The sequence below is a fragment of the Oncorhynchus mykiss genome, chromosome 12 (assembly GCF_013265735.2).
Source record: "Oncorhynchus mykiss isolate Arlee chromosome 12, USDA_OmykA_1.1, whole genome shotgun sequence".
NCBI classification, from domain to species: Eukaryota; Metazoa; Chordata; class Actinopteri; order Salmoniformes; family Salmonidae; genus Oncorhynchus; species Oncorhynchus mykiss.
In genome coordinates, this window is record NC_048576.1 from 81,638,352 (window position 1) to 81,665,361 (window position 27,010).

The 27,010-nt window shown below is 42.5% G+C and overlaps 1 protein-coding gene across 5 annotated transcripts in view; it reads right to left on the reverse strand.

Moving 5' to 3' along the window:
• Nucleotides 1-1,780: 1,780 nt before the first annotated feature.
• Nucleotides 1,781-27,010, reverse strand: part of LOC110538614 (synaptotagmin-C) — a 51,747-nt gene continuing 26,517 nt past the window's right edge. For 4 of the 5 annotated variants that reach the window (XM_036938715.1, XM_036938720.1, XM_036938717.1 and 1 more), the window contains 8 exons: nt 20,716-20,898; nt 18,128-18,254; nt 17,340-17,558; nt 11,523-11,643; nt 10,181-10,352; nt 6,358-6,487; nt 5,716-5,806; nt 1,781-5,247 (listed from right to left, as the gene is read on the reverse strand). In XM_036938715.1, the coding sequence (XP_036794610.1) occupies nt 5,720-5,806; nt 6,358-6,487; nt 10,181-10,352; nt 11,523-11,643; nt 17,340-17,558; nt 18,128-18,254; nt 20,716-20,898 (1,039 nt within the window). In that variant the 3' untranslated portion in view covers nt 1,781-5,247; nt 5,716-5,719. The remainder of the gene's footprint in view (nt 5,248-5,715; nt 5,807-6,357; nt 6,488-10,180; nt 10,353-11,522; nt 11,644-17,339; nt 17,559-18,127; nt 18,255-20,715; nt 20,899-27,010) is intronic. The other variant, XM_036938719.1, reaches the window with a different exon arrangement.

Here is a 27,010-nt window from a genome sequence, read left to right on the forward strand (position 1 = left end):
ATTCCCTTTATCTATATGGTGTCGTTGCTTTCTTTCATTGCTAAATTCAAAAACACCAAAGGCTCACCCACAGCAATGACATGCATATTTAATGAGATAACAGAATACATTACCATTATATATAGTAATGTGTAATATATTAGCAATAATGCGCAGCTGACAGCTTCCTAATAAATCCCTCCAGTGTGATAGAAACAGTTCTATGTATTGTATTGCACACACCTCCCCCAGTCTCTCTCTCCCCCCTCTCTGCTTCTTTCAGCTCACTGAACTGAGTGAAATGTCTTTCCGACTAAATTATTTTTTTTGCACGGTGGGAACGTTGCCATGGAGACAGCAGTTCCCCCGGCCCCTTCACCCACCTCCAGCCCCCCCCCCCCCCCCCCCCCCCCCCTCTCAGCAGTTCATGGTGTTGTAGCAGTGCTAACTGGTGTTTCTGCACTTCTGTGTGTATGTGTGTGTGTTGTTCTGAACTGTTATCATGCTGCTCACACTGTCAAAGTGCTGCAGGTGCCCCGTTCGCCCCTAGTCAAGTGTGTCTATATACAGACCTGTTCTCCTCCGCCTCTCCCTCCCTCACACACAAACACACTCACTCTCACACACACACTCTTTCGCTTCCATTCCTTGTCTTTTTAATTCATCTCCTCATCCAATCCTGCCTTCCCCTTTCTCTGTGTCATTCCCCCTCACTCTCTTAATCCTTCCTTACTATTCTCTCTTTGTCTCACACACACACGTGCATGCAAGCGTGCACACACACTTCCCCCTCGGTTGGTGTAGCAGAGTTTCAGTGTGCTGATAGTGAGCATGACTGTAATGCTCAGTTCATAAGGGTATAATCACTGCATGACTCCCCTGGCATTTATATGACTACTAGAAAAGACTCACAAAGCAACAGTAGGTGGCAGACCAGAGAAAGACACACTCAAGGCAGGCAGCAGCACTCCACTTTGCATTTAGATAAAGTGAGGACACAATAAAGAATTCATGACAAAGTGACTAAATAATTACACACGACGATAATGCACGGTAGGAAAGAGAGAGAGGAAGGTCCTATAGGTTCAAAGAAGATTCAATACAGTATGGATACAGATATATACAATGGGGCAAAAAAGTATTTAGTCAGCCACCAATTGTGCAAGTTCTCCCACTTAAAAATATGAAAGAGGCCTGTAATTTTCATCATAGGTACACTTCAACTATGACAGACAAAATGAGGGGAAAAAATCCAGAAAATCACATTGTAGGATTTTTCATGAATTTATTTGCAAATTATGGTGGAAAATAAGTATTTGGTCACCTACAAACAAGCAAGATGTCTGGCTCTCACAGACCTGTAACAACTTCTTTAAGAGGCTCCTTGTCCTCCACTCGTTACCTGTATTAATGGCACCTGTTTGAACTTGTTATCAGTATAAAAGACACCTGTCCACAACCTCAAACAGTCACACTCCAAACTCCACTATGGCCAAGACCAAAGAGCTGTCAAAGGACACCAGAAACAAAATTGTAGACCTGCACCAGGCTGGGAAGACTGAATCTGCAATAATTTTGTCTGTCATAGTTTAAGTGTACCTATGATGAAAATTACAGGCCTCTCTCATCTTTTTAAGTGGGAGAACTTGCACAATTGGTGGCTGACTAAATACTTTTTTGCCCCACTATATATATAGGTCCAGTGTGTGTGTAGGCTACTGTATACGTACATAATACACAAGGCATGCACTCACACACAACTACTTCACACACAGTGATTAATAAACAAACACACACAGAATGAGGCTGGATGATACATATCCTTTATTTCCATGATCATTGCTTCAGCCACACCATCTCCCACACATTCACCTACATCATCTTCCACTTCACCCTCCTCCCCCTAGTTCTCTGGCTGAAACAAGCTTCCTGCCTGAAAGTCTCACTTCTGTTCAAATGTCTATTTATCCGTTTAACCCATATAAAAAGGAAACTTCTGAAGAAATTATATTTGTTTTAAAGAATCAAAAATTAAATCAGGAATAACTATTTAATGAAGACATACAGGATAAACAATGTTATTTATCATCATTGTTTTGATTACAGAGATAACGATTGCTAGGTCTCCATTTTCATCATTAGTAGTATTAATATCAAGTTCATTGTCAGGTTTTGCTTAAAGCATCACTTATTTAATTTTCATTGCATCAAGTTGACATCATTCATGTTAATATAAGCATGCACACATGTTTCCCCATGTCCATTCAGAACTGCACTAACACTGAGAGAGACAGAGGAGAGAGGAGTCCTACACACAAAGAGAGCGGGCAAGATGGAGGGAGGCGGAGAGAGGGGGTGAATGGCTGTGTGCAGAGAGCGGGAAGTGGGGAAAAGGGAGTTTTCAGAAATAGAGTGGGAGAACAAGCAATCAAAGAGAGCGAGAGACAGGTATAGAAAGAGATAAAGGGCGAAAGAGAAAGGTATATTGAGAGAGAGAGAGAGAGAGAGAGAGGCAGGCAGGCATAGAAAGAGATAATAGGGCAAGAGAAAGGTATATTGAGAGAGAGAGAGAGAGAGAGAGAGAGAGAGGCAGAGAGCTGCAGGCAGGCATAAAAAGAGATAAAGGGGCAAGAGAAAGGTATATTGAGAGAGAGAGGCAGAGCTGCAGGCAGGCATAGAAAGAGATAAAGGGAAAAGAGAAAGGTATATTGAGAGAGAGAGAGCGAGAGAGAGAGAGAGAGAGAGAGAGAGAGAGCGGCAGGCAGGCAGGCATAGAAATAGATAAAGGGGCAAGAGAAAGGTATATTGAGAGAGAGAGAGGGGCAGAGAGCTGCAGGCAGGCATAGAAAGAGATAAAGGGGCAAGAGAAAGGTATATTTAGAGAGAGAGAGAGAGAGGCAGAGAGCTGCAGGCAGGCATAGAAAGAGATAAAGGGGCAAGAGAAAGGTATATTTAGAGAGAGAGAGAGAGAGAGAGAGAAAAAAAGAGAGAGAGGTATAGAAAGAGATAAAGGGGCAAGAGAAAGGTATATTTAGAGAGAGAGAGAGAGAGGTGGAGGGTAATACTGAGAGCACACTAGCAACCTCCAGTGCTGAGTGAGTGCTAACACCACAGTGTTATGGGGCAGAGGATCATGTGGACTGTGAGGGATAGAGATAGAGCCTGGAGATAGGCCAATGGATCAATACTATAGTATCTACTTATACACGCAGATCAATGACCTCCCAGAACAACCTGAGCAGACATACAGTTCCAGATGGAAAACTTCTGGCTATGATGTGGGATATACGGCTTTAATCTGTGTACATTCCAAGCATACCAGTAAGCATCCCTGCACTTCCTTGGCCTGAAGTTGGAATAGTAACTGGATCCCCCTGATTGCGTTTAAGGGGAAATGGCAGCCATAGCATTAGTAGTGCTAACTGTTAGTTGAGGTTATAGTAGCAGAAGTGGTGGTAGACATGGTTCTCCCATGGCAGTAGCCACATGGTGCTTAAAGAGGAAGTGCAGAGCATAAACAGGGGGTCATCGTATTTCACAAAAGATAAAGGACATGGCTACCCCCTCTCTGTCTCCCCGTTTGGAGGGACTGCTAGGGGACATAAAAGAGTCATTACTCAGCCCAAAAGTTCTACTTCAAGTAATCAAAACGTATCTAACATCACGGTGCCAACTGGTTCCCCTCAGACACACAGTACACATTTACTAAAAGTAGTACACAACCAACACAGTTACTTAGATCAGGCAGGGGGGGGGGGCACTTTTGAGTGACGGACAGCTGATCTGGGAAACAACACACACAATACACTCTAATCTCTGTGAGAGACCGACTGTTCTTCAGTGATCATAAGTATCCCACTCCCCACCAAGTGCAATGGGTCCTACAACAAATGGTTCCTCTAAGACACACAGGACAGAAGACACATTTTGTTCAAAGACAGGAGTTTCAGTCTGTGGATGCTAGGAATGGTGTGGGGCCGTGAGGACAGGTAGAAGATAGGGACGTCATGAGCACAGAAACGTGTCACACAGAAGGTCACAGTGACACACACAAACACGCAGGCATACACACACACAGACGCACACGAATACAAAACACACACACACAAACACAGAAATACACACAAATCAAAGCAACACAAATGCGTGTGTCCTTCTAACGTTGTCGTCCAGTTGGAGACATGATGGACTGCAGACAATTCTTATCTTTTCAAATTAAATAATGTCTTTCCGAAAAACAAAATCTTGGAATGATAGAAGAATTCGATATAATGGTGAAATCCTTCCCTGTAGGATACATTTCCAGTAAGTGCACTCCAAGCCGAGCAGGTCCGTCCTCATCACAGTTCCCCTGTAGAGTCCTCTGGGGTAAAGTCTGCCAGTATGTCCAAACAGGGGAGCACTATTCCTGTAACATCCCAAGGCGCTCAAATAGTTCAGGTCTTCGAGTACTCACGATCACATCCTCAGTGGATCGTAAAAAATGGTATGGATAAATTCCTTTCTGGATGATTATATTACACAAACCCCCAAAACCAAACAAATAGAAAAATAAAAGCAAATTCACATTAATGAGCACCATGAAGAAGGTGACAAAATAATGAGGCGAAGGGACACATTTCAAGGTTACGTAACATGCTTCAGCAGATGGGTTCATCCACATTTCTCCCTCCCTGACATCAATAATAACGACCGGCAAAGGTTCCTTCCTCCAGCTAAAAGAAGCCAGAAAAGCCCAGATCCAGAGGGTAGGCCCAAACCACTAGAGTCTCCACAACTGATGTTTGTCCTGCTGGAAACACTACATGGATGTTTCCTAACTCCTACACTTGTATAGTAATGGCCTAAAGTAAAGCATTGACACGGTTTGTCTTTTGAAGTCCATACAGAGCAGAAACCTTAGGCCCAGGTTTGATTGGAGGGAGAAATGTGCATCATCACACTCCTCCTGGATGAATTACTGGCACTAACCTGAAGCACTGTGTGTGTGTGTGTGTGTGTGTGTGTGTGTGTGTGTGTGTGTGTGTGTGTGTGTACGCGCGCGTGCACGCGTGTGTGTGTCAGAGTTCTAAGTGTTGCTTGTATAGAGTGTAGATTCTGTATTCCTGTGCTTCGTTGCGACAGGACAGGAGTTGGAATATTCAGCAGTAGCAGTAGAACAGCAGTAGCAGTCGATGTATCTCCTTATCTCTCTTTGTTTGATGGAGAGAATTATTCACAGATGAGCAGAAAGAAAGGAAAGTCTGGAACTGGAAAGATGATAATATCCTGGGGAGAAGAGGAAAAAGAGAGAGAGAGAGATAAAGCAGGAGAGACAGTGCGGATGAGAAGATACATAAACAGAGAACAGCCTTAGAGTACAGTAAGTCAGGGGGTGAGGTACATAACATCTAGATGGTACAGATACTCTTGCCTCACAGCTCGTTAATCTAACAGCCTCTGAGTCTCAGCTGAATCACATTCACCAAGGTTATAATCACAAAGCTGTGGTTATATAGGTCCCTCCACAGAAAGCTATGGAATATTAAAAAATTGTGTGTCAGGGTTGGGGTCCACTTCAATAAAGGCAATGCAGGAAATCAATTCAATCTAATTCATGAAGCAGAAATTGCCCGTCCTTTATAATGACGATGTTTTCTAAATCATACAACTAATTTATCTGAATTGAAATGGAAAGGACTCCAACACTGGTCCTGGCACTACATGTGAGAGCATTGAACTAAGAGTTCTACTCACAGTTCTACTCAGAGTGAGGACTGTCCACCACGATGTGAGGCTTGGGAGAGGCTGCTGGACTCTTTGACACAAATGAGGCCACAAGTTTTTCCTGGAGAAATATATTAAAGCAGAGTTAGTATCACCAACACAGACACTGTAGATAACAATGGTAAATGTGTGCTAAAATAGATATTTCATTACTAATAAAAAATATGGTGAGTGGTTGAATAGACAGACCAGTTGTTGTTCAAGCATCTCAAAGTAGGAGTGCTGATCTAGGATCAGGTCCCCCCTGTCCGTTTCATCTTATTCAATGTGATCTAAAAGGAAAAACTGATCAGCACTCCTACTCTGAGACGCTTGATACATACGGCCCCCAGACTACTGTGTGGTCACTTACAATGACTGAATAGAAAAACAAAGACTAGTTAGAACAGGGGAAAAGAAGGCCAAGTACATTTACATACATGAAGTAGGAAAATAGAATGAGAGCACAGGCCTGCACAAAAAAGCACTGTAGTCACGCACTCACTCACACACACACACACACACACACACACACACACACACACACACACACACACACACACACACACACACACACACACACACTCAACGGTACACAGACACACACACACATCACATCATGCACATAATTACCTCGACGAGCTGGTGCCAGTGGTCTATGGGCTTGCGGGGGTTGGCCAGCATGGCAGTCCAGTGCTCCCTCCCAGGACCCTCAGCGTCACTGCCCACACGACACATTCCTATGACCTCATTATGACCAATACTGACCAACACACAGCCAGGTGCAGAGAGAGAGAGAGGGGGGGGGGGGGGGGGGGGGGGAGACGGAGAGGGAGAGAGACTGATGAACAGGCAAAGTAGGCCTCATTTATCAACCTTGAATGCTGGGAAAATGAATGCGGCCACAGAGGTTGGATATTCTATAGTGAGCGCACAATATACAGAGACTATTACAAAGGTTTCAATACAAATGGAGAGCACATTCATATCCTACATAAACATACACAAGCATAGAACTATAGAGATGCTATAACCTGGGTTTTAAATGCATAAAATATAACACACACACAAACACACACACACACACACACACAGAACTATAGAGATACTATAACCTACAACATGGGTTTAATAATAGATAAAGAAAACACAAACACACACCAGCCATGCGATGGTGTGATGATGGAGGGTGTGAGTGCCAGATAGAGAAACACTGGCATGGTTACACAGTGTCTCACCACCAGACACTATTTCCATTAGCATTAGCATAAACCATGTTTATTCATGAGGCGCCCATCCTCATGTAAAACAGGAGGAATCCACCAGGAGTCTGACTCACAGGGACAATCAGCTATGTGTTCAACAGACCACTGCTACACACCAACCAAATAACAACGTCTATCAACGGTACAGACCCACATAGTACTAACTACACACCAACCAAATAACAACGTCTATCAACGGTACAGACCCACATAGTATTAACTACACACCAACCAAATAACATCTAGCAATGTTTTAGACTGACCCATGCTAGTACACAACAATGTCTATTAAAGTAACTGTCCAGTGAAAATCACACTTTTCAAAGTTCATATTCTGCTAACTCATACCCAAATAATTGTGTTTATTCATCTTGTACTCGTATTAGTGGCCAAAGCATGAATTGAGAAAAAACACCTCAAACTTGTATCTCATACAGACCGTTTCAAAATGCTTGCTACTTCCTCATAGAGTATGGTGTCATACTCCTGAGGAGGATGAGCTGGCCAATCAGCGGTCTAGAGGAGGATATTTTTAACGACCGGTATACGCCCACATCATTCTGTTGGGGTACGCCCACACTATTCCAACACAGAATAGCTTCTTAACATACATAATTTTGTTTAAATTGGAAGGAAAACTATTTCACTCATATTTTCAGTAATAATAGGTCATATTTAACACTGGACAGTTATTTGAAGGTAACAGAATGACCCATCCTACTACACACCAACATCTATCAACGTAATAGACCCACACAGTGCTAACTACACACCAACCAAATAATAACCACCATCAACCTACGTTACACATGATCCAGTACTAACTACATACCAACCCAATAACAATGTCTATCAACGTAACAGAGTGCTAACTACACACCAACCAAATAATAACCACCATCAACCTAAGTTACACATGATCCAGTACTAAAAACATACCAACCCAATAACAATGTATATCAACGTAACAGAGTGCTAACTACAAGGTTATTATTGTTTATATTCCTATTCGTTTTAAGATTTTTATTCGAAATTCAGTTTTGTTTCAGTTAGTTTTCAGATCTACTTTACCTTATTTTTTATTTACTTTATATAAAAACAAGCATAAAGTTTTTGTGTTTTTTGGAATGTCACTTCTTGCCACTGTGGGGCAGTAATGCATAAGGTGATGGGTCAGGTCATAGGTTAGGTTAGGTTTAAAGGTAGACTCAGGGAGATGACGTAGATGCACAAAGTAAACAGTAGTGGTGGGTCAATTTCCACAACAACCAGGAGCGTTGAAGCTCCATCGTTGGTCACCGCCTTTTAAGGTGTTGCATTCTGGTGATAACTGTCAGACGGGAGCCTACATGTCAATGTAAAAATCATATGATCAAAGGTCATGAAGTTTGGACTGCAGTCGACTGCAACTTTCTGCAGTTGCTCTTCACCAACTTCATCCTGCAGTCATCACCTGCATTGTGGGAGGCTCTATTGTCGATTTTTGCCCCCCAAAAACATTATTCATGATGGTTTTTATTCTATTTAGTTTTGGAGGCAGTACAGTTTTAATTTTTCAAACGGGTTTGTTAATTATTTTACTTCAATTTACTAAATGGTTTTGAGTGATGATTAGTCTTAATTAGTTTTTGTTTTAGTTTTAGTTTGCTATAATAACTTTGCTACACACCATAAAAATAATAACTAACAACAACAGACATACCCTTATCTAACAATTAACAACAGACATACCCTTATCTAACAATTAACAACAGACATACCCTTATCTAACAATTAACAACAGACATACCCTTATCTAACAATTAACAACAGACATACCCTTATCTAACAATTAACAACAGACATACCCTTATCTAACAATTAACAGACCTAACCTTATCTAACAATTAACAACAGACATACCCTTATCTAACAATTAACAACAGACATACCCTTATCTAACAATTAACAACAGACATACCCTTATCTAACAATTAACAGACCTAACCTAATCTAACAATTAACAACAGACATACCCTTATCTAACAATTAACAACAGACATACCCTTATCTAACAATTAACAACAGACATACCCTTATCTAACAATTAACAGACCTAACCTTATCTAACAATTAACAACAGACATACCCTTCTAACAATTAACAACAGACATACCCTTATCTAACAATTAACAGACCTACCCTTATCTAACAATTAACAACAGACATACCCTTCTAACAATTAACAACAGACATACCCTTATCTAACAATTAACAACAGACCTACCCTTATCTAACAATTAACAACAGACATACCCTTCTAACAATTAACAACAGACATACCCTTATCTAACAATTAACAGACCTAACTTTATCTAACAATTAACAGACCTACCCTTATCTAACAATTAACAGACCTACCCTCATCTAACAATTAACAGACCTACCCTTATCTAACAATTAACAACAGACCTACCCTTATCTAACAATTAACAACAGACATACCCTTATCTAACAATTAACAGACCTACCCTTATCTAACAATTAACAGACCTACCCTTATCTAACAATTAACAGACCTACCCTTATCTAACAATTAACAGACATACCCTTATCTAACAATTAACAACAGACATACCCTTATCTAACAATTAACAACAGACCTACCCTTATCTAACAATTAACAGACATACTCTTATCTAACAATTAACAACAGACATACCCTTATCTAACAATTAACAACAGACCTACCCTCATATAACAATTAACAATAGACCTACCCTTATCTAACAATTAACAACAGACCTACCCTTATCTAACAATTAACAACAGACATACCCTTATCTAACAATTAACAACAGACATACCCTTATCTAACAATTAACAACAGACCTACCCTTATCTAACAATTAACAGACATACTCTTATCTAACAATTAACAACAGACATACCCTTATCTAACAATTAACAACAGACCTACCCTCATATAACAATTAACAATAGACCTACCCTTATCTAACAATTAACAACAGACATACCCTTATCTAACAATTAACAACAGACCTACCCTCATATAACAATTAACAACAGCAACCATCCAAATACATAGTCAGTATTATAATGGTATCAATTACATCCAGTTCCCACACAAACTTATAAAACTCCTATTGTCCAGTAATAACAAAGTAATAACAGCCCAGGTCTCTTCTTACCAGTCATAGTCCATGACAGCGATGATGATGGACACCCTGTCGATGTCCTCATGAGGGATGTCAAAGACTAGAGCCTCGTTGTAGGTGGGGTTCAACGTATTCTTCTTAATGGAGGTCTTCCTCTTCTTTAGCCTGCGGCCGTCACATATCAGAGAAGCCTTCACGTATGGGTCTGAGAGAAGGAGAAAGAGGGAGGGAGAGAGAGAGAGAGAAAGAAATAGAGGAAGAGAAGGGAAGAAAGAGAAAGAGGGGGACAAAGATAAGAGACAACCCTTGAGCAGGCTATTAACAAATTATACTCCCACGTCCAGGCATCTGTCTTTAACACATAAAAGACATCCAAATCAAGGCCCCTTGGACGAGGCGGATTAAGGCCAAAGTAAAACAGGTGGATTCACGTCAATTACCACAGAATACAAACTGCCGCTCTAGTCCATTGTAGCACTTACAGAACACTGAGAGTTACCATTTGATTTTATGGTGGATTGTTTTATACCTTCGTTAGGCATTCTAATAATCTCCTAATCATAAAAGCAATAATAACGGTGTGGCCTCATAATTTAGCGTGTCATTTCGTCAGTCTAGTAACCGTGATAATGCAGGATCACCACATCCTCACATCCTCATTAATAACTCAATTACTTTAGTTAGGCGTTCATTAATTAAATCATCATCAGCTACCTAAGTCCCAGCCATCAATCAGGCCAGGCCAGGATTGTGTTTAAAGCGTTTGGTTGTTTGTTGGCTGCGGTTTTTAGCACTCCAACGTTTATGACTTTTGCTATTTGCTTGTTTATTATTTTACCTTTATTTAAATAGGCAAGTCAGTTAAGAACAAATTCTTATGTTCAATGACGGCCTAGGAAAGGTGGGTTAACCGCCTCGTTCAGGGGCAGAATGACAGATTTGTCAGCTTGGGGGTTTGAACTTGCAACCTTCCGGTTACTAGTCCAACGCTCTAACCACTAGGCCACCCTGCTGCCCGCTTGTGTTTCCAACATTGCCACAAAACAGATTTTTGGCACTTCATTGTGTTTGGAACAGTTGAACAGTATTTATTTGGGCAATATTTACAGAATGTAACATCAATATTCAAATATTCATGAATTCAGTCAATTGATGTGTTTGCTCCATCTGTTTATGCAGGCCTAATTGCATTCAAATAATAGTTGAAATACAAAATGTGTGATGTGAGTCTTGTCAGGCTGTTTCTAACAGAAGAGACAACCCCCAGTGCTGTGAACAGTGTGCTGTTGTCAGTGTGCTGTTGTCAGTGTGCTGCGGTCAGTGTGCTGCGGTCAGTGTGCTGCGGTCAGTGTGCTGTGGTCAGTAGGTAAGTCACCTGAGAAGCCGGTGAGGTCCATGGCTTTGAGGTTGGTGGCCTTGATGACAGTCGCAGTGAGCCGACCTGCCGTGGGCAGGTAACACAGAGAGAAGTTCAGCTCCCCCAGGTCAGCCTTCTCCTGTACAACACACACACAGAGGTCAGAGGTCAGGGTTCAAACAGGGATCCCAGCAAACGTGTGGTAAACACTCAGCCAGTAATACCCAAAGAGCCACAGGCTGAGAGCAGAGGGTCTGTAAAAGAGACCACCATCTTGCATTTGGTTTGCTAAACCATGAAGCAGGCATCATTGATAATTGTCACAGAGACATGACAGGTGTCACAATCTAATCAGGCAGCATATTCAAACTGAAGGCAACTGTCATCACAGTACATTAATGAAATGTCCCCAAGAAGATAAAAGTTAAATTGCGCTATTTAAACACTCTCTCCTGCATCCTCCTAACTCGGCACAGCCAGTGGTCATGGTGGTGGCATAGCAGTGGCAGTATAGTGGCATAGCGGTGGCATTATAGTGGCATAGCGGTGGCATTATAGTGGCATAGCGGTGGCAGTATAGTGACATAGCGGTGGCATTATAGTGGCATAGTGGTGGCATTATAGTGGCATAGCGGTGGCATTATAGTGGCATAGCAATGGCATTATAGTGGCATAGAGCTGGCATTATAGTGGCACAGCGGTGGCAGTATAGTGACATAGCGGTGGCATTATAGTGGCATAGCGGTGGCATTATAGTGGCATAGCGGTGGCATAGCAATGGCATTATAGTGGCATAGCGGTGGCATTATAGTGGCATAGAGGTGGCATTATAGTGGCATAGCAGTGGCATTATAGTGGCATAGCGGCAGCATTATAGTGGCATAGAGGTGGCATTACAGTGGCATAGCAATGGCATTATAGTGGCATAGCAATGGCATTATAGTGGCATAGCGGTGGCATTATAGTGGCATAGCAATGGCATTATAGTGGCATAGCAATGGCATTATAGTGGCATAGCGGCGGCATTATAGTGGCATAGAGGCGGCATTATGGTGGCATTATAGTGGTGGTATTATAGTGGCATTATAATTATAGTGGCATAGCGGTGGCATTATAGTGGCATAGTGGTGGTACAGTGGTGGCATTATAGTGGCATATTGGTGGCATAGTGATGGTATAGAGGTGACATTATAGTGGCATTATAGTGGTGGTATTATAGTGGCATTATAATTATAGTGGCATAGCGGTGGCATTATAGTGGCATACTGGTGGTACAGTGGTGGCATTATAGTGGCATAGTGGTGACATTATAGTGGCATAGCGGTGGCATAGCAATGGCATTATAGTGGCATAGCGGTGGCATTATAGTGGCATAGAGGTGGCATTATAGTGGCATAGCAGCAGCATTATAGTGGCATAGAGGTGGCATTACAGTGGCATAGCGGTGGCATTATAGTGGCATAGCAATGGCATTATAGTGGCATAGCAATGGCATTATAGTGGCATAGCGGCGGCATTATAGTGGCATAGCGGCGGCATTATGGTGGCATTATAGTGGTGGTATTATAGTAGCATTATAATTATAGTGGCATAGCGGTGGCATTATAGTGGCATACTGGTGGTACAGTGGTGGCATTATAGTGGCATAGTGGTGACATTATAGTGGCATAGTGGTGGTACAGTGGTGGCATTATAGTGGCATATTGGTGGTATAGTGGTAGCATTATAGTGGTATATTGGTGGCATAGTGGTGGTATAGTGGTATAGTGGCATTATAGTGGCATAGTGGTGGCATTATAGTGGCATAGTGGTAGTATAGTGGTAGCATTACAGTGGCATAGTGTTGGCATTGTAGTGGCATAGTGGTGGTATAGTGGTGGCATTATAGTGGCATATTGGTGGTATAGTGGTAGCATTATAGTGGTATATTGGTGGCATAGTGGTGATATAGTGGTGACATTATAGTGGCATTATAGTGGTATAGTGGTAGCATTATAGTGGCATAGTGATGGTATTGTGGTAGCATTATAGTGGAATAGTGCTAGCATTATAGCGGCATTATAGTGGCATAGTGGTGGTATAGTGGTAGCATTATAGTGGCATAGTGGTGGTATTGTGGTAGCATTATAGCGGCATAGAGGTGGCATTATAATTGCATAGTGGTGGCATTATAGTGGCATATTGGTGGTATGGTGGTAGCATTATAGTGGTATATTGGTGGCATAGTGGTGGTATACTGGTGACATTATAGTGGCATTATAGTGGCATAGCGGTGGCATTATAGTGGCATAGCGGCGACATTATGGTGGCATTATAGTGGCATAGCAGTGACATTATAGTGGCACAGCGGCGGCATTATAGTGGCATTATAGTGGTGGTATTATAGTGGCATTATAGTGGTGGTATAATTATAGTGGCATATCGGTGGCATTATAGTGGTATAGTGGTGGTACAGTGGTGGCATTTTAGTGGCATATTGGTGGTATTGTGGTAGCATTATAGTGGTATATTGGTGGCATAGTGGTGGTATAGTGGTGACATTATAGTGGCATAGTGGTGGCATTATAGTGGCATAGTGGTGGTATAGTGGTGGCATTATAGTGGCATAGTGGTGGAATTTTAGTGGTATAGTGGTAGTATAGTGGTAGCATTATAGTGGCATAGTGGTGGTATAGTGGTGCCATTATAGTGGCATAGTGGTGGTATAGTGGTGACATTAGAGTGGCATAGTGGTGGTACAGTGGTGGCATTATAGTGGCATATTAGTGGTATAGTGGTAGCATGATAGTGATATATTGGTGGCATAGTGGTGGTATAGTGGTGACATTATAGTGGCATTATAGTGGCATAGTGGTGGTATAGTGGTAGCATTATAGTGGCATAGTGGTGGTATTGTGGTAGCATTATAGTGGTATAGTGGTGGCATTATAGCGGCATAGAGGTGGCATTATAATTGCATAGTGGTGGCATTATAGTGGCATATTGGTGGTATAGTGGTAGCATTATAGTGGTACAGTGGTGGCATTATAGTGGCATATTAGTGGTATAGTGGTAGCATTATAGTGATATATTGGTGGCATAGTGGTGGTATAGTGGTGACATTATAGTGGCATTATAGTGGCATAGTGGTGGTATAGTGGTAGCATTATAGTGGCATTGTGATGGTATTGTGGTAGCATTATAGTGGAATAGTGGTAGCATTATAGCGGCATTATAGTGGCATAATGGTGGTATAGTGGTAGCATTATAGTGGCATAGTGGTGGTATTGTGGTAGCATTATAGTGGAATAGTGGTGGCATTATAGCGGCATAGAGGTGGCATTATAATTGTATAGTGGTGGCATTATAGTGGCATATTGGTGGTATAGTGGTAGCATTATAGTGGTATATTGGTGGCATAGTGGTGGTATACTGGTGACATTATAGTGGCATTATAGTGGCATAGCGGTGGCATTATAGTGGCATAGCGGCGACATTATGGTGGCATTATAGTGGCATAGCAGTGACATTATAGTGGCACAGCGGCGGCATTATAGTGGCATTATAGTGGTGGTATTATAGTGGCATTATAGTGGTGGTATAATTATAGTGGCATATCGGTGGCATTATAGTGGTATAGTGGTGGTACAGTGGTGGCATTTTAGTGGCATATTGGTGGTATTGTGGTAGCATTATAGTGGTATATTGGTGGCATAGTGGTGGTATAGTGGTGACATTATAGTGGCATAGTGGTGGCATTATAGTGGCATAGTGGTGGTATAGTGGTGGCATTATAGTGGCATAGTGGTGGAATTTTAGTGGTATAGTGGTAGTATAGTGGTAGCATTATAGTGGCATAGTGGTGGTATAGTGGTGCCATTATAGTGGCATAGTGGTGGTAAAGTGGTGACATTAGAGTGGCATAGTGGTGGTACAGTGGTGGCATTATAGTGGCATATTAGTGGTATAGTGGTAGCATGATAGTGATATATTGGTGGCATAGTGGTGGTATAGTGGTGACATTATAGTGGCATTATAGTGGCATAGTGGTGGTATAGTGGTAGCATTATAGTGGCATAGTGGTGGTATTGTGGTAGCATTATAGTGGTATAGTGGTGGCATTATAGCGGCATAGAGGTGGCATTATAATTGCATAGTGGTGGCATTATAGTGGCATATTGGTGGTATAGTGGTAGCATTATAGTGGTACAGTGGTGGCATTATAGTGGCATATTAGTGGTATAGTGGTAGCATTATAGTGATATATTGGTGGCATAGTGGTGGTATAGTGGTGACATTATAGTGGCATTATAGTGGCATAGTGGTGGTATAGTGGTAGCATTATAGTGGCATAGTGATGGTATTGTGGTAGCATTATAGTGGAATAGTGGTAGCATTATAGCGGCATTATAGTGGCATAATGGTGGTATAGTGGTAGCATTATAGTGGCATAGTGGTGGTATTGTGGTAGCATTATAGTGGAATAGTGGTGGCATTATAGCGGCATAGAGGTGGGATTATAATTGTATAGTGGTGGCATTATAGTGGCATATTGGTGGTATAGTGGTAGCATTATAGTGGTATATTGGTGGCATAGTGGTGGTATACTGGTGACATTATAGTGGCATTATAGTGGCATAGCGGTGGCATTATAGTGGCACAGCGGCGGCATTATAGTGGCATTATAGTGCTGGTATTATAGTGGCATTATAGTGGTGGTATAATTATAGTGGCATAGCGGTGGCATTATAGTGGTATAGTGGTGGTACAGTGGTGGCATTATAGTGGCATATTGGTGGCATTATAGTGGTATAGTGGTAGCATTATAGTGGCATAGTGGTGGTATAGTGGTGACATTATAGTGGCATAGCGGTGGTATAGTGGTGACATTATAGCGGCATAGTGGTGGTACAGTGGTGGCATTATAGTGGCATAGTGGTGGTATTGTGGTAGCATTATAGTGGCATAGTGTTGGCATTATAGTGGCATAGTGGTGGTATAGTGGTGGCATTATAGTGGCATAGCGGTGGCATTATAGTGGTATAGTGGTAGTATAGTGGTAGCATTATAGTGGCATAGTGGTGGTATAGTGGTGACATTATAGTGGCATAGTGGTGGTATAGTGGTGACATTATAGCGGCATAGTGGTGGTACAGTGGTGGCATTATAGTGGCATAGTGGTGGTATTGTGGTAGCATTATAGTGGCATAGTGTTGGCATTATAGTGGCATAGTGGTGGTATAGTGGTAGCATTAGAGTGGTATATTGGTGGCATAGTGGTGGTATAGTGGTGACATTATAGTGGCATAGTGGTGGTATAGTGGTAGCATTATAGTGGCATAGTGGTGGTATAGTGGTAGCATTATAGTGGCATAGTGGTGGTATTGTGGTAGCATTATAGTGGTATAGTGTTGGCATTGTAGTGGCATAGTGGTGGTATAGTGGTAGCATTAGAGTGGTATATTGGTGGCATAGTGGTAGCATTATAGTGGTATATTGGTGGCATAGTGGTGGTATAGTGGTGACATTATAGTGGCATTATAGTGGCATAGTGGTGGTATAGTGGTATCATTATAGTGGCATAGTGGTAATATTGTGGTAGCATAATAGTGGCATAGTGGTGGTATTGTGGTAGCATTATAGTGGCATAGTGTTGGCATTGTAGTGGCATAGTGGTGGCATTATAGTGGCATAGTGGTGGCATTATAGTGGCATAGTGGTGGCATTATAGTGCCATAGTGGTGGCATTATAGTGGCATAGTGGTGATATTATAGTGGTATAGTGGTGTCATCATGGTAACATAGTGGTGGCATTGCGTTGGCATTATGGTGTCAGGCATGGGCTCTCTCTCTCACCGCAGTGCCCTCCACGATGTCCCTCCAGACAGGCTTTTCCCCTGTGCCCTCGCTGAAGTCCAGAAGGTTGTCCACAACCACCTGGCCAATCAGGTCGTGTCTGGAGAAGCGGTCAAAGTCGTAGACAGAGAAGTGTAGCTTCCGGGAGTGCAGCTCTGCCAGGGGGACACCGAACTGGAACGTCTCGTTGAAGATAGGGTTTAGGGTCTTTCTGTGGACCTGTGGGTCAAAGGAGGGGGAATTGAGGAGGGAGAGCGGTATAGAGGTAAAGAGGTGAAGGGGGAGAAAGGGGAAGGAGAGGGAGAGGGGGAGAGAGTGAGAGAGAGGACAAGAGTCAACAAGAGAGTCTGCTAGACAGCCTGACATATTTATTCAGATTAGGCTGAACGAAATATCAGATCATTCCAATGAGTAAGGGAGGAGACTACGCATTTATAAATTATAATAAATTACTGATAGTAATTTAGAATAAAATCCCAACTTGAGAAACGGCAATGAAACTCCGCACAAATCTCTCGTGGTAATGCATACACAAATCTCTGAGTGACATCAATGGATGATTCACACAGAACTCCAAGTTATGCATGAACACATTTCTCAATTGGCATCAGAGTGAAACTACACATTTGTCGGGTTAGTATTTTACTGTGCCTTCAATTTGTGTGAAAACTGACAAGTGTAATAAATGACAGCCTGATCCCAGATCTGTTTGCACTCTTCCAAGGTATTTATGCTCATTGGCAAGACAGCACAAACAGATCTGGGATCAGGCTTGATAAATGTGTTACCTTGGTCTGGAACTTCTTCTTCCTGTCTGGCAGAAGGTAGATCTTGACGTAGGGGTCTGAGAAGCCGTTGGCGTCCTTGGCAGCCAGGTCTACAGCCTTCAGGATCTTCACCACTAGCTGCTCTGTACTGCAGACGAGGACACACATATACAATCTATGTTAGACTCACCGTCTGGGACACACACACACAACACGATCTATATGTCAAACTTAGCTGGACAGACATAGGGCGACAGAGTAGATAGAGAGACAGTTTAGTGGTTAGGAGAGTATGTTGTATCTATGGAGTGGGTCGATGGGGATCCATTGAGGTCTAGGATGAAGCAGCCCGTGACACTGATTTAAAGGTTTACTCCCTACTAATGGGGAATGTGAGGAAGGTAGATCTGTGAATGAGAGCAACTTCTACAAGTAGCATAATCCGTTGCTACAAAGCTACAGATTGGCTCCAGCAGTTCCAGGGAGAGAAGCCAAGCCATTAATACTCCTCATAGTAGGCTATTCCACTGTGTTATGGTCAGTCTGGGTCACACACACAGACGCCCGCACACACACTTACACAGTCGTGTATACATATACACATGCATACACACACACGCGAAGATGTCCATCTAAACCGCCTGCGTCCAGTGGTCTGTCTGTAGAACTACTTATGAGGGATTTAATTAAGAGAGTGAAGATGGCTGGCAGGCCTTTAATCAGACCTCATTATACCCTGTCTTTCTGCGTTAACGAGCGTGTCACCACTTCATTACGGGCCTTTAGGAGCACAGCGTGAACTCTGGGGAAGAGAGCACCACCAGGCTATAGCCAATAGCAGCTCAGACGAACACACTGTTTAATCATCTGGCCTAATCAGGACTGAGATAAGCCTGTTGACGACACGATTGCATCCAATCAGGTTTAATGTTTATCATGCAAACACGTCCAATTAAGGAAATCAGGTAAACATGCAAATCCTACAATCACATCAAATCAGGGATAAGATTAATACCGTCATTAGTAAATTAGGAAGTTATATTTAAATTGGATAAACACGTTAAGAAACATGTCCAATTAGTATTTCTTAAGTCTATCTACTTACTTTAAGTCCAGTATCATCTCCGCTTGGAAGTCGATACACACTGTCAGTACGTGTTGGGAACTGTAGTCCTTATGACTATGAGCAGTGTAGTTTTATAAAGCATAATTGAAAATGCCAGGTGAGTCCTGTATAAAAGCTGTCCCTGATGGCATGTCACATTGAACAACATTACCACATTACAACAACAAACACTGTAGTGTTCCTACTCTCACATGTCCGTTTGAACATCAAGGCAACAAAAAGCAGGAACAAAAGACAACCTTTAAAAATATATATATTTAACCTTTATTTAACTAGGCAAGTCAGTTAAGAACAAATTCTTATTTACAATGACGGCCTACTAACACGGTCCCAGAAGCACTTGGCAGAAAATACACCTATTACTGATGTGTCAGAGGGAAATTCGCTATACTATTCCTCACAGACAATGGCTGGAAACCACCCTATTCCCACAGCACTAGTGTCAGCTTTTAACTACAGTGTCAATAGAAAATACATTTCCCAAAGGGCCGAGGGAAAATTGACATTGTTGTCCTGACTGCTATTCCCCAAATGTGCTCGGGTCTAGCACGTTAACATTGATGTATGGTAAATACATTACAATTATCCCACACAGTGCTAACAGTGTGAAGAGAAGGTGACACATTATCTCTCTCCCCCTCTCTCTGTCTGTCTCCTCTCTCCCTAGATTTTCTAAAAAGGATTCACAGTGTGTCAGAAAGCAGAGCAGAACAAATGATCTTGTGACGTGAGGTAGAAATTAATGTAGGTACAGGTACAGATACACCAACAGCACCCTCCCTCCCTCCCTCCCTCCCTCCCTCCCTCGTTCCCTCTCCCTCTAATTCTGTGTGTCTGTAATTCGTGCTATAACAGTCTGGTGTTATTATGTGTTGACAGGGTCTGCTGTTTAAAGTAGCTCACCATATATAATTCATGACCCTAACTGCCTCTCACTCCCTTGTTTTTCAAACATCAGCACTTTCTTTCTCCATCGTATTGTTTCTTTGTGTGACGGCAGAAAGAAAGGACCCCACCAGGCAGCCACAGAGCCACAGATAGACTGAGACTGAGATTGACCTAGCAGACTGTACTACACTGCCCCTGATCTCTCCCTCCATCTTCCCATCTTCAACCCTCCGGAGGGGGGCAAGTCCACCATTTACATAAACAGAGCCAGTGCTGCAGAAAACCTACAACGGGGGCATGCATGAATAATGCACTCAAGGTATGGAAAATTAGACAATTACAATAACAATGTATATCTATCTATCTTGTGTACACTATTTAGTCCATAATGTAAAAGTATATATTGGTGATAAAAACTGCCCACTGTGTGATACTTGACACTGCAATGATAAAGTTTCTAGGGCAAGTACCTTATCTCAGCTGTGATGACAGAGCAGCTGTTGATCCTCTGTCTAAGCCTTAATGTAATGTATATTTAACAGTGCACTCAGACCGAGGTGTGAAGAGGATTAATTAAGTGAATCGGTTCACTCACTTGAAGGCGTAGCGCAGGAGGAAGCTGATCTTGCCGCAATTGTCCCCTGGTTTCCCTTCCCCCTGGTCGCCCCCACGCAGTCTGTAGAGTTCCGGTTTGATTTGGCCAATGCTGGTCACCTGCTCGCTCTTCTCCTCACCATGGAAATCAGGGCTGGACAACTGGTGAGTCATGGGCTTGGGCCTGGGGAGAGAGAAGGGCTTAATAGACACATTAACACTCACTGAAGAGACAGACAGGGTTAAAGGAGAAGTTCTCTACAACCAAATCTACATTTTTGAAGTAAATGGCATGTTATAGAAGGGTCCAGACACCTTTTTTTGTGATTTCAGTTGTTTTTGAGAAACTTACCCCAAACAGAAAAACCCTTCATTATCCTCGTTGTGCAGTACGGGGGGCCCTGATAAAACATGAACAAATGCTCCAAAAACACCCAAATACATCCTTTTAGAAACGGAAACGTTCTCAGTATGAAAGTATGAAATTGTGTCATTACGAATTTTATCGGCAATGTTATATTCCATTTTGTGCTACTCGAGCCATTTCCCCAATCCACCTGTTCCATTCTCTGTTTAGACTGCTGCTATAGGTAACTGCCAAATTAAATGGGTTGGCGCCCCCCCCTTGGGTTGTGCCGTGGCGGAGATCTTTGTGGGCTATACTCGGCCTTGTCTCAGGATGGTAAGTTGGTGGTTGAAGATATCCCTCTAGTGGTGTGGGGGCTGTACTTTGGCAAAGTGGCAGGGGTTATATCCTGCCTGTTTGGCCCTGTCCGGGGGTATCATCGGATGGGGCCACAGTGTCTCCTAAGAGACCCCTCCTGTCTCAGCCTCCAGTATTTATGCTGCAGTAGTTTATGTGTCGGGGGGCTAGGGTCAGTCTGTTATATCTGGAGTATTTCTCCTGTCTTATCCAGTGTCCTGTGGGAATTTAAGTATGCTCTCTCTAATTCTATCTTTCTCTCTTTCTTTCTTTCGTGCTTATACACCTGCATTGCTTGCTGTTCGGGGTTTTAGGCTGGGTTTCTGTACAGCACTGATATATCAGCTGATGTACAAAGGGCTATATAAATACATTAGATTTGATTTTATTTAAAGGAAACTCCATAATAAAGTGTCTTAATAGGGCGCTGGACTTCCACGAGCCGCCAGAACAGCTTCAATGGTTCTACAAATGCCTGGAACCTACTGTGTGGAAGTACATTGCAGAATAATAGTGAAGACAACAAAACTATGAAATAACACATATGGAATCATGCTTTCAATATACCTTGTATCCCTCATTTACTCAAGTGTTTCCTTTATTTTGGCAGTTACCTGTAGAATGGACGTAGTATCGCTCGAGTCGCAACAAAATGGAATATAACGTTATGGATAATGTTCGTAATGACACATTTTCATGTGTACCACATCTAAAGACCTGCATCACTATACTGAGAGCTTTGCCGTTTCTAAAAAATATGTATTTGGATGTTTTTCAAGCCTTTTTTCATGTTTTTCAGGGCCCCCGTACTGCACAACCAGGATGGATTTGCATGTTTGGGGTAAATTTCCCAAAAACAAGTGAAATCACAAAAAAGGTGTCTGGACCCTTCTATAACATGGCATTTACATCAAAAATAGAAACAGGGTGGTAAAAAACTAACACACACAAAAAGATCGATGGGGTTAATTCACAGACATACATTCACTGGAGAGACAGACAGGGTTAATACTCAGAATAACACTCAGAAAATGTATACACTAGACAACCAATAACAGAAATGTGATGACCCTTACATAATATAATTATCACATACTTAAAAATATATACAGTACCAGTTGAACATTTGGACACACCTACTCATTCAAGGGGTTTTCTTTATTTTTACTATTTTCAACATTGTAGAATAATATTGAAGACATCACAACTTTGAAATAACACATAGGGAATCATGTAGTAACCAAAAAAAGAGTTAACAAATCAAAATATATTTTAGATTTAAGATTCTTCAAAGTAGCCACCCTTTGCCTTGATGACAGCTTTGTACACTTTTAGCATTCTCTCAACCAGCTTCATGAGGAATGCTTTTCCAACAGTCTTGAAGGAGTTCACACATGCCTAGCACTTGTTGGCTGCTTTTCCTTCACTCTGCGGTCCAATTCATCCCAAACCATCTCAAGTGGGTTGAGATCGGGTGATTGTGGAGGCCAGGTCATCTGATGCAGCACTCCATCACTCCTTATTGGTCAAATAGCCCTTACACAGCCTGGAGCTGTGTTGGGTCATTGTCCTGATGAAAAATAAATGATAGTCCCACTAAGCCCAAACCAGATGGGATGGCATTTCGCTGCAGAATGCTGTGGTAGCCATGCCATGGTTAAGTGTTCCTTGAATTCTAAATAAATCACAGACAAGTGTCACCTGCAAAGCACTGCCACACCATCACACCTCCTCCTCCATACTTCACGTTGGGAACCACACATGTGGAGATCATCTGTTCACCTACTTTGACTCTCACAAAGACATGGCGGTTGGAACCAAAAATCTCAAATTTGGTCTCATCAGACCAAAGGACAGATTTCCAATTGTCCATTGCTCATGTTTCTTGGCCCAAGCAAGTCTCTTCAAATCAAATCAAATGAAATGTATTTATATAGCCCTTCGTACATCAGCTGATATCTCAAAGTGCTGTACAGAAACCCAGCCTAAAACCCCAAACAGCAAGCAATGCAGGTGTAGAAGCACGGTGGCTAGGAAAAACTCCCTAGAAAGGCCAAAACCTAGGAAGAAACCTAGAGAGGAACCAGGCTATGTGGGGTGGCCAGTCCTCTTCTGGCTGTGCCGGGTGGAGATTATAACAGAACATGGTCAAGATGTTCAAATGTTCATAAATCTCTTCTTCTTATTGGTGTCCTTGAGTAGTGGTTTCTGTGCAGCAATTCAACCATGAAGGCCTAATTCACACAGTCTCCTCTGAACAGTTGATGTTGAGATGTGCCTGTTACTTGAACTCTGAAGCATTTATTTGGGCTGCAATTTCTGAGGCTGGTAACTCCAATGAACTTATCCTTTGCAGCAGAGGTAACTCTGCGTCTTCCTTTCCTGTGACGGTCCTCATGAGAGCCAGTTTCATCATAGTGCAAATGCACTTGAAGAAACTTTCAAAATCCTTGAAATTTTCCGCATTGACTGACCTTCATGTCTTAAAGTAATGATGGACTGTCATTTCTCTTTGCTCATTTGAGCTGTTCTTGCCATAATATGGAGTTGGTATTTTACCAAATAGGGCTATATTCTGTATACTACCCCTACCTTGTCACAACACAACTGATTTGACTCAAACGCATTCAGAAGGAAAGAAATTCCACAAATTAACTTTTAAGAAGGCACACCTTTTAATTGAAATGCAGGTGACTACCTCATAAAGCTGGTTGAGAGAATGCCAAGATTGTGCAAAGGCAAATGGTGGCTACTTTAACGAATATCAAATATCAAATATATTTTGATTTGTTTAACACTTTATGGTTACTACATGATTCCATATGTGTTATTTCATAGTTTTGATGCCTTCACTATTATTCTACAATGTAGAAAATAGTAAAAATAAAGATAAACCCTGGAATGAGTAGGTGTGTCCAAACATTTGACTGGTACTGTATACACAGTGCATTCGGAAAGTATTTAGACCCCCTGATTTTTCCCCACATTCTGTTACTTTACAGCCTTATTTAAAAATGGATTCAATTGTTTTTTCCCCTCATCAATCTACACACAATACCCCATAATTCCAAAGCAAAAACAGGTTTAGACATTTTTTCAAAAAACTAGTATTCAGACCCTTTACTCAGTACTCTGTTGAAGCATCTTTGGCAGAGATTACAGCCTCAAGTCTTCCTTGGCACACCTGTATTTGGGGAGTTTCTCCCATTCTTCTCTGCAGATCCTCAAGCTCTGTCAGGTTGGATGGGGAGCATCGCTGCACAGCTATTTTCAGGTCTCTCCAGAGATGTTCGATCGAGTTCAAGTCTGGGCTCTGACTGGGCCACTCAAGGACATTCAAAGACTTGTCCCGAAGCCACTCGTGCATTGTCTTGACTGTGTGCTTAAGGTTGGAAGGTGAACCATCGCCCCAGTCTGAGGTCCTGAGCGCTCTGGAGCAGGTTTTCATCAAGGATCTCTCTGTACTTCTGTACTTTGCTCCGTTCATCTTTTCCTCGATCCTGACTAGTCTCCCAGTCCCTGCTGCTGAAAAACATTCCCACAGCATGATGCTGTCACCACCATGCTTCACAGTAGGGATGGTGCCAGGTTTCTTCTAGACGTGATGCTTGGCATTCAGGCCAAAGAGTTAAATCTTGGTTTCATCAGACCAGAGAGTCTTGTTTCTCATGGTCTGTGAGTCTTTAGGTGTCTTTTGGCAAACGCCAAGTGGGCTGTTATGTGCCTTTTACTGAGGAGTGGCTTCCGTCTGGCCACTTGGATTGGTGGAGTGCTGCAGAGATGGTTTTCCTTCTGAAAGGTTCTCCCATCTCCAAAGGATAACTCTGGAGCTCTATCAAAGTGACCATCGGGTTCTTAGTCACCTCCCTTACCAAGGCCCTTCTTCCCCAATTGCTCAGTTTGGAAAGGAGGCCAGCTCTAGGAAGAGTATTGGTGGTTCCAAACTTCTTCCATTTAAAAATGGTGGAAACTGTGTTCTTGAGGACCTTCAATGCTGCAGAAATTATTTTGTACCATTCCTCAGATCTGTGCCTGGACACGGAGCTCATGGAGCTCTACAGACAATTCCTTCGACCTCATGGTTTGGTTTTTGCTCTGACATGCACTGTCAACTGTGGGACCTTATATAGACAGGTGTGTGCCTTTCCTAATCATGTCCAATCAATTGAATTTACCACAGGTGGACTCTAATCAAGTTGTAGAAACATCTTAAGGATGATCAATGGAATCAGGATGCATCTGATCTCCATTTTGAGTCTCATAGCAAAGGGTCTGAATACTTATGTAAATAAGGTATTTCTGTTTATTATTTTGAATACATTTGCAAACATTTCTAAAAACCTGTTTTCGCTTTGTCATTATGGGGTATTGTGTTAGAATTTATGAGGGCAAAAAATGAATTAATACATTTTAGAATAAGGATGTAACATAACAAAATGTGGAAAAAGTCAAGGGGTCTGAATACTTTCCATAGATATAGATATGAACTCCGAAAAAAAAAACGTCCCTTTTTCAGGACCCTGTCTTTCAAAGATCATTCGTAAAAATCCAAATAACTTCACAGATCTTCATTGTAAAGGGTTTAAACACTGTTTCCCATGCTTGTTCAATGAACCATAAACAATTCATGAACATGCACCTGTGGAACGGTCAATAAGACTAACAGCTTACAGACGGTAGGCAATTAAGGTTACAGTTATGAAAACATATGACACTAAAGAGGCCTTTCTACTGACTCTGAAAAACACCAAAAGAAAGATGCCCAGGGTCCCTGCTCATCTGCGTGAATGTGCCTTAGGCATGCTGCAAGAAGGCATGAGGACTGAAGATGTGGCCAGGACAATAAATTGCAACATCCGTACTGCCTAAGCGCTACAGGGAGACAGGACGGACAGCTGATCGTCCTCACAGTGGCAGACCACATGTAACAACACCTGCACAGGATCGGTACATCCGAACATCACACCTGCGGGACAGGTACAGGATGGCAACAGCAACTGCCCAAGTTACACCAGGAACGCACAATCCCTCCATCAGGCCTCAGACTGTCCACAATAGGCTGAGAGAGGCTGGACTGAGGGCTTGTAGGCAGGGGGCTGTTGTAAGGCAGGTCCTCACCAGACATCACCGGCAACAACGCCGCCTATGGGCACAAACCCACCGTCGCTGGACCAGACAGGACTGGCTAAAAGTGCTCTTCACTGTCGCGGTTTTGTCTCACCAGGGGTGATGGTCGGATTCGCGTTTATCGTCGAAGGAATGAGCGTTACATTGAGGCCTGTACTCTGGAGCGGGATCGATTTGAGGGTCCGTCATGGTCTGGGGCGGTGTTCCACAGCATCTTCGGACTGAGCTTGTTGTCATTGCAGGCAATGCTGTGAGTTACAGGGAAGACATCCTCCTCCCTCATGTGGTACCCTTCCTGCAGGCTCATCCTGACATGACCCTCCAGCATGACAATGCCACCAGCCATACTGCTCGTCCTGTGCGTGATTTCCTGCAAGATAGGAATGTTAGTGTTCTGCCATGGCCAGCAAAGAGCCCGGATCTCAATCCCATTGAGCACGTCTGGGACCTGTTGGATCAGAGGGTG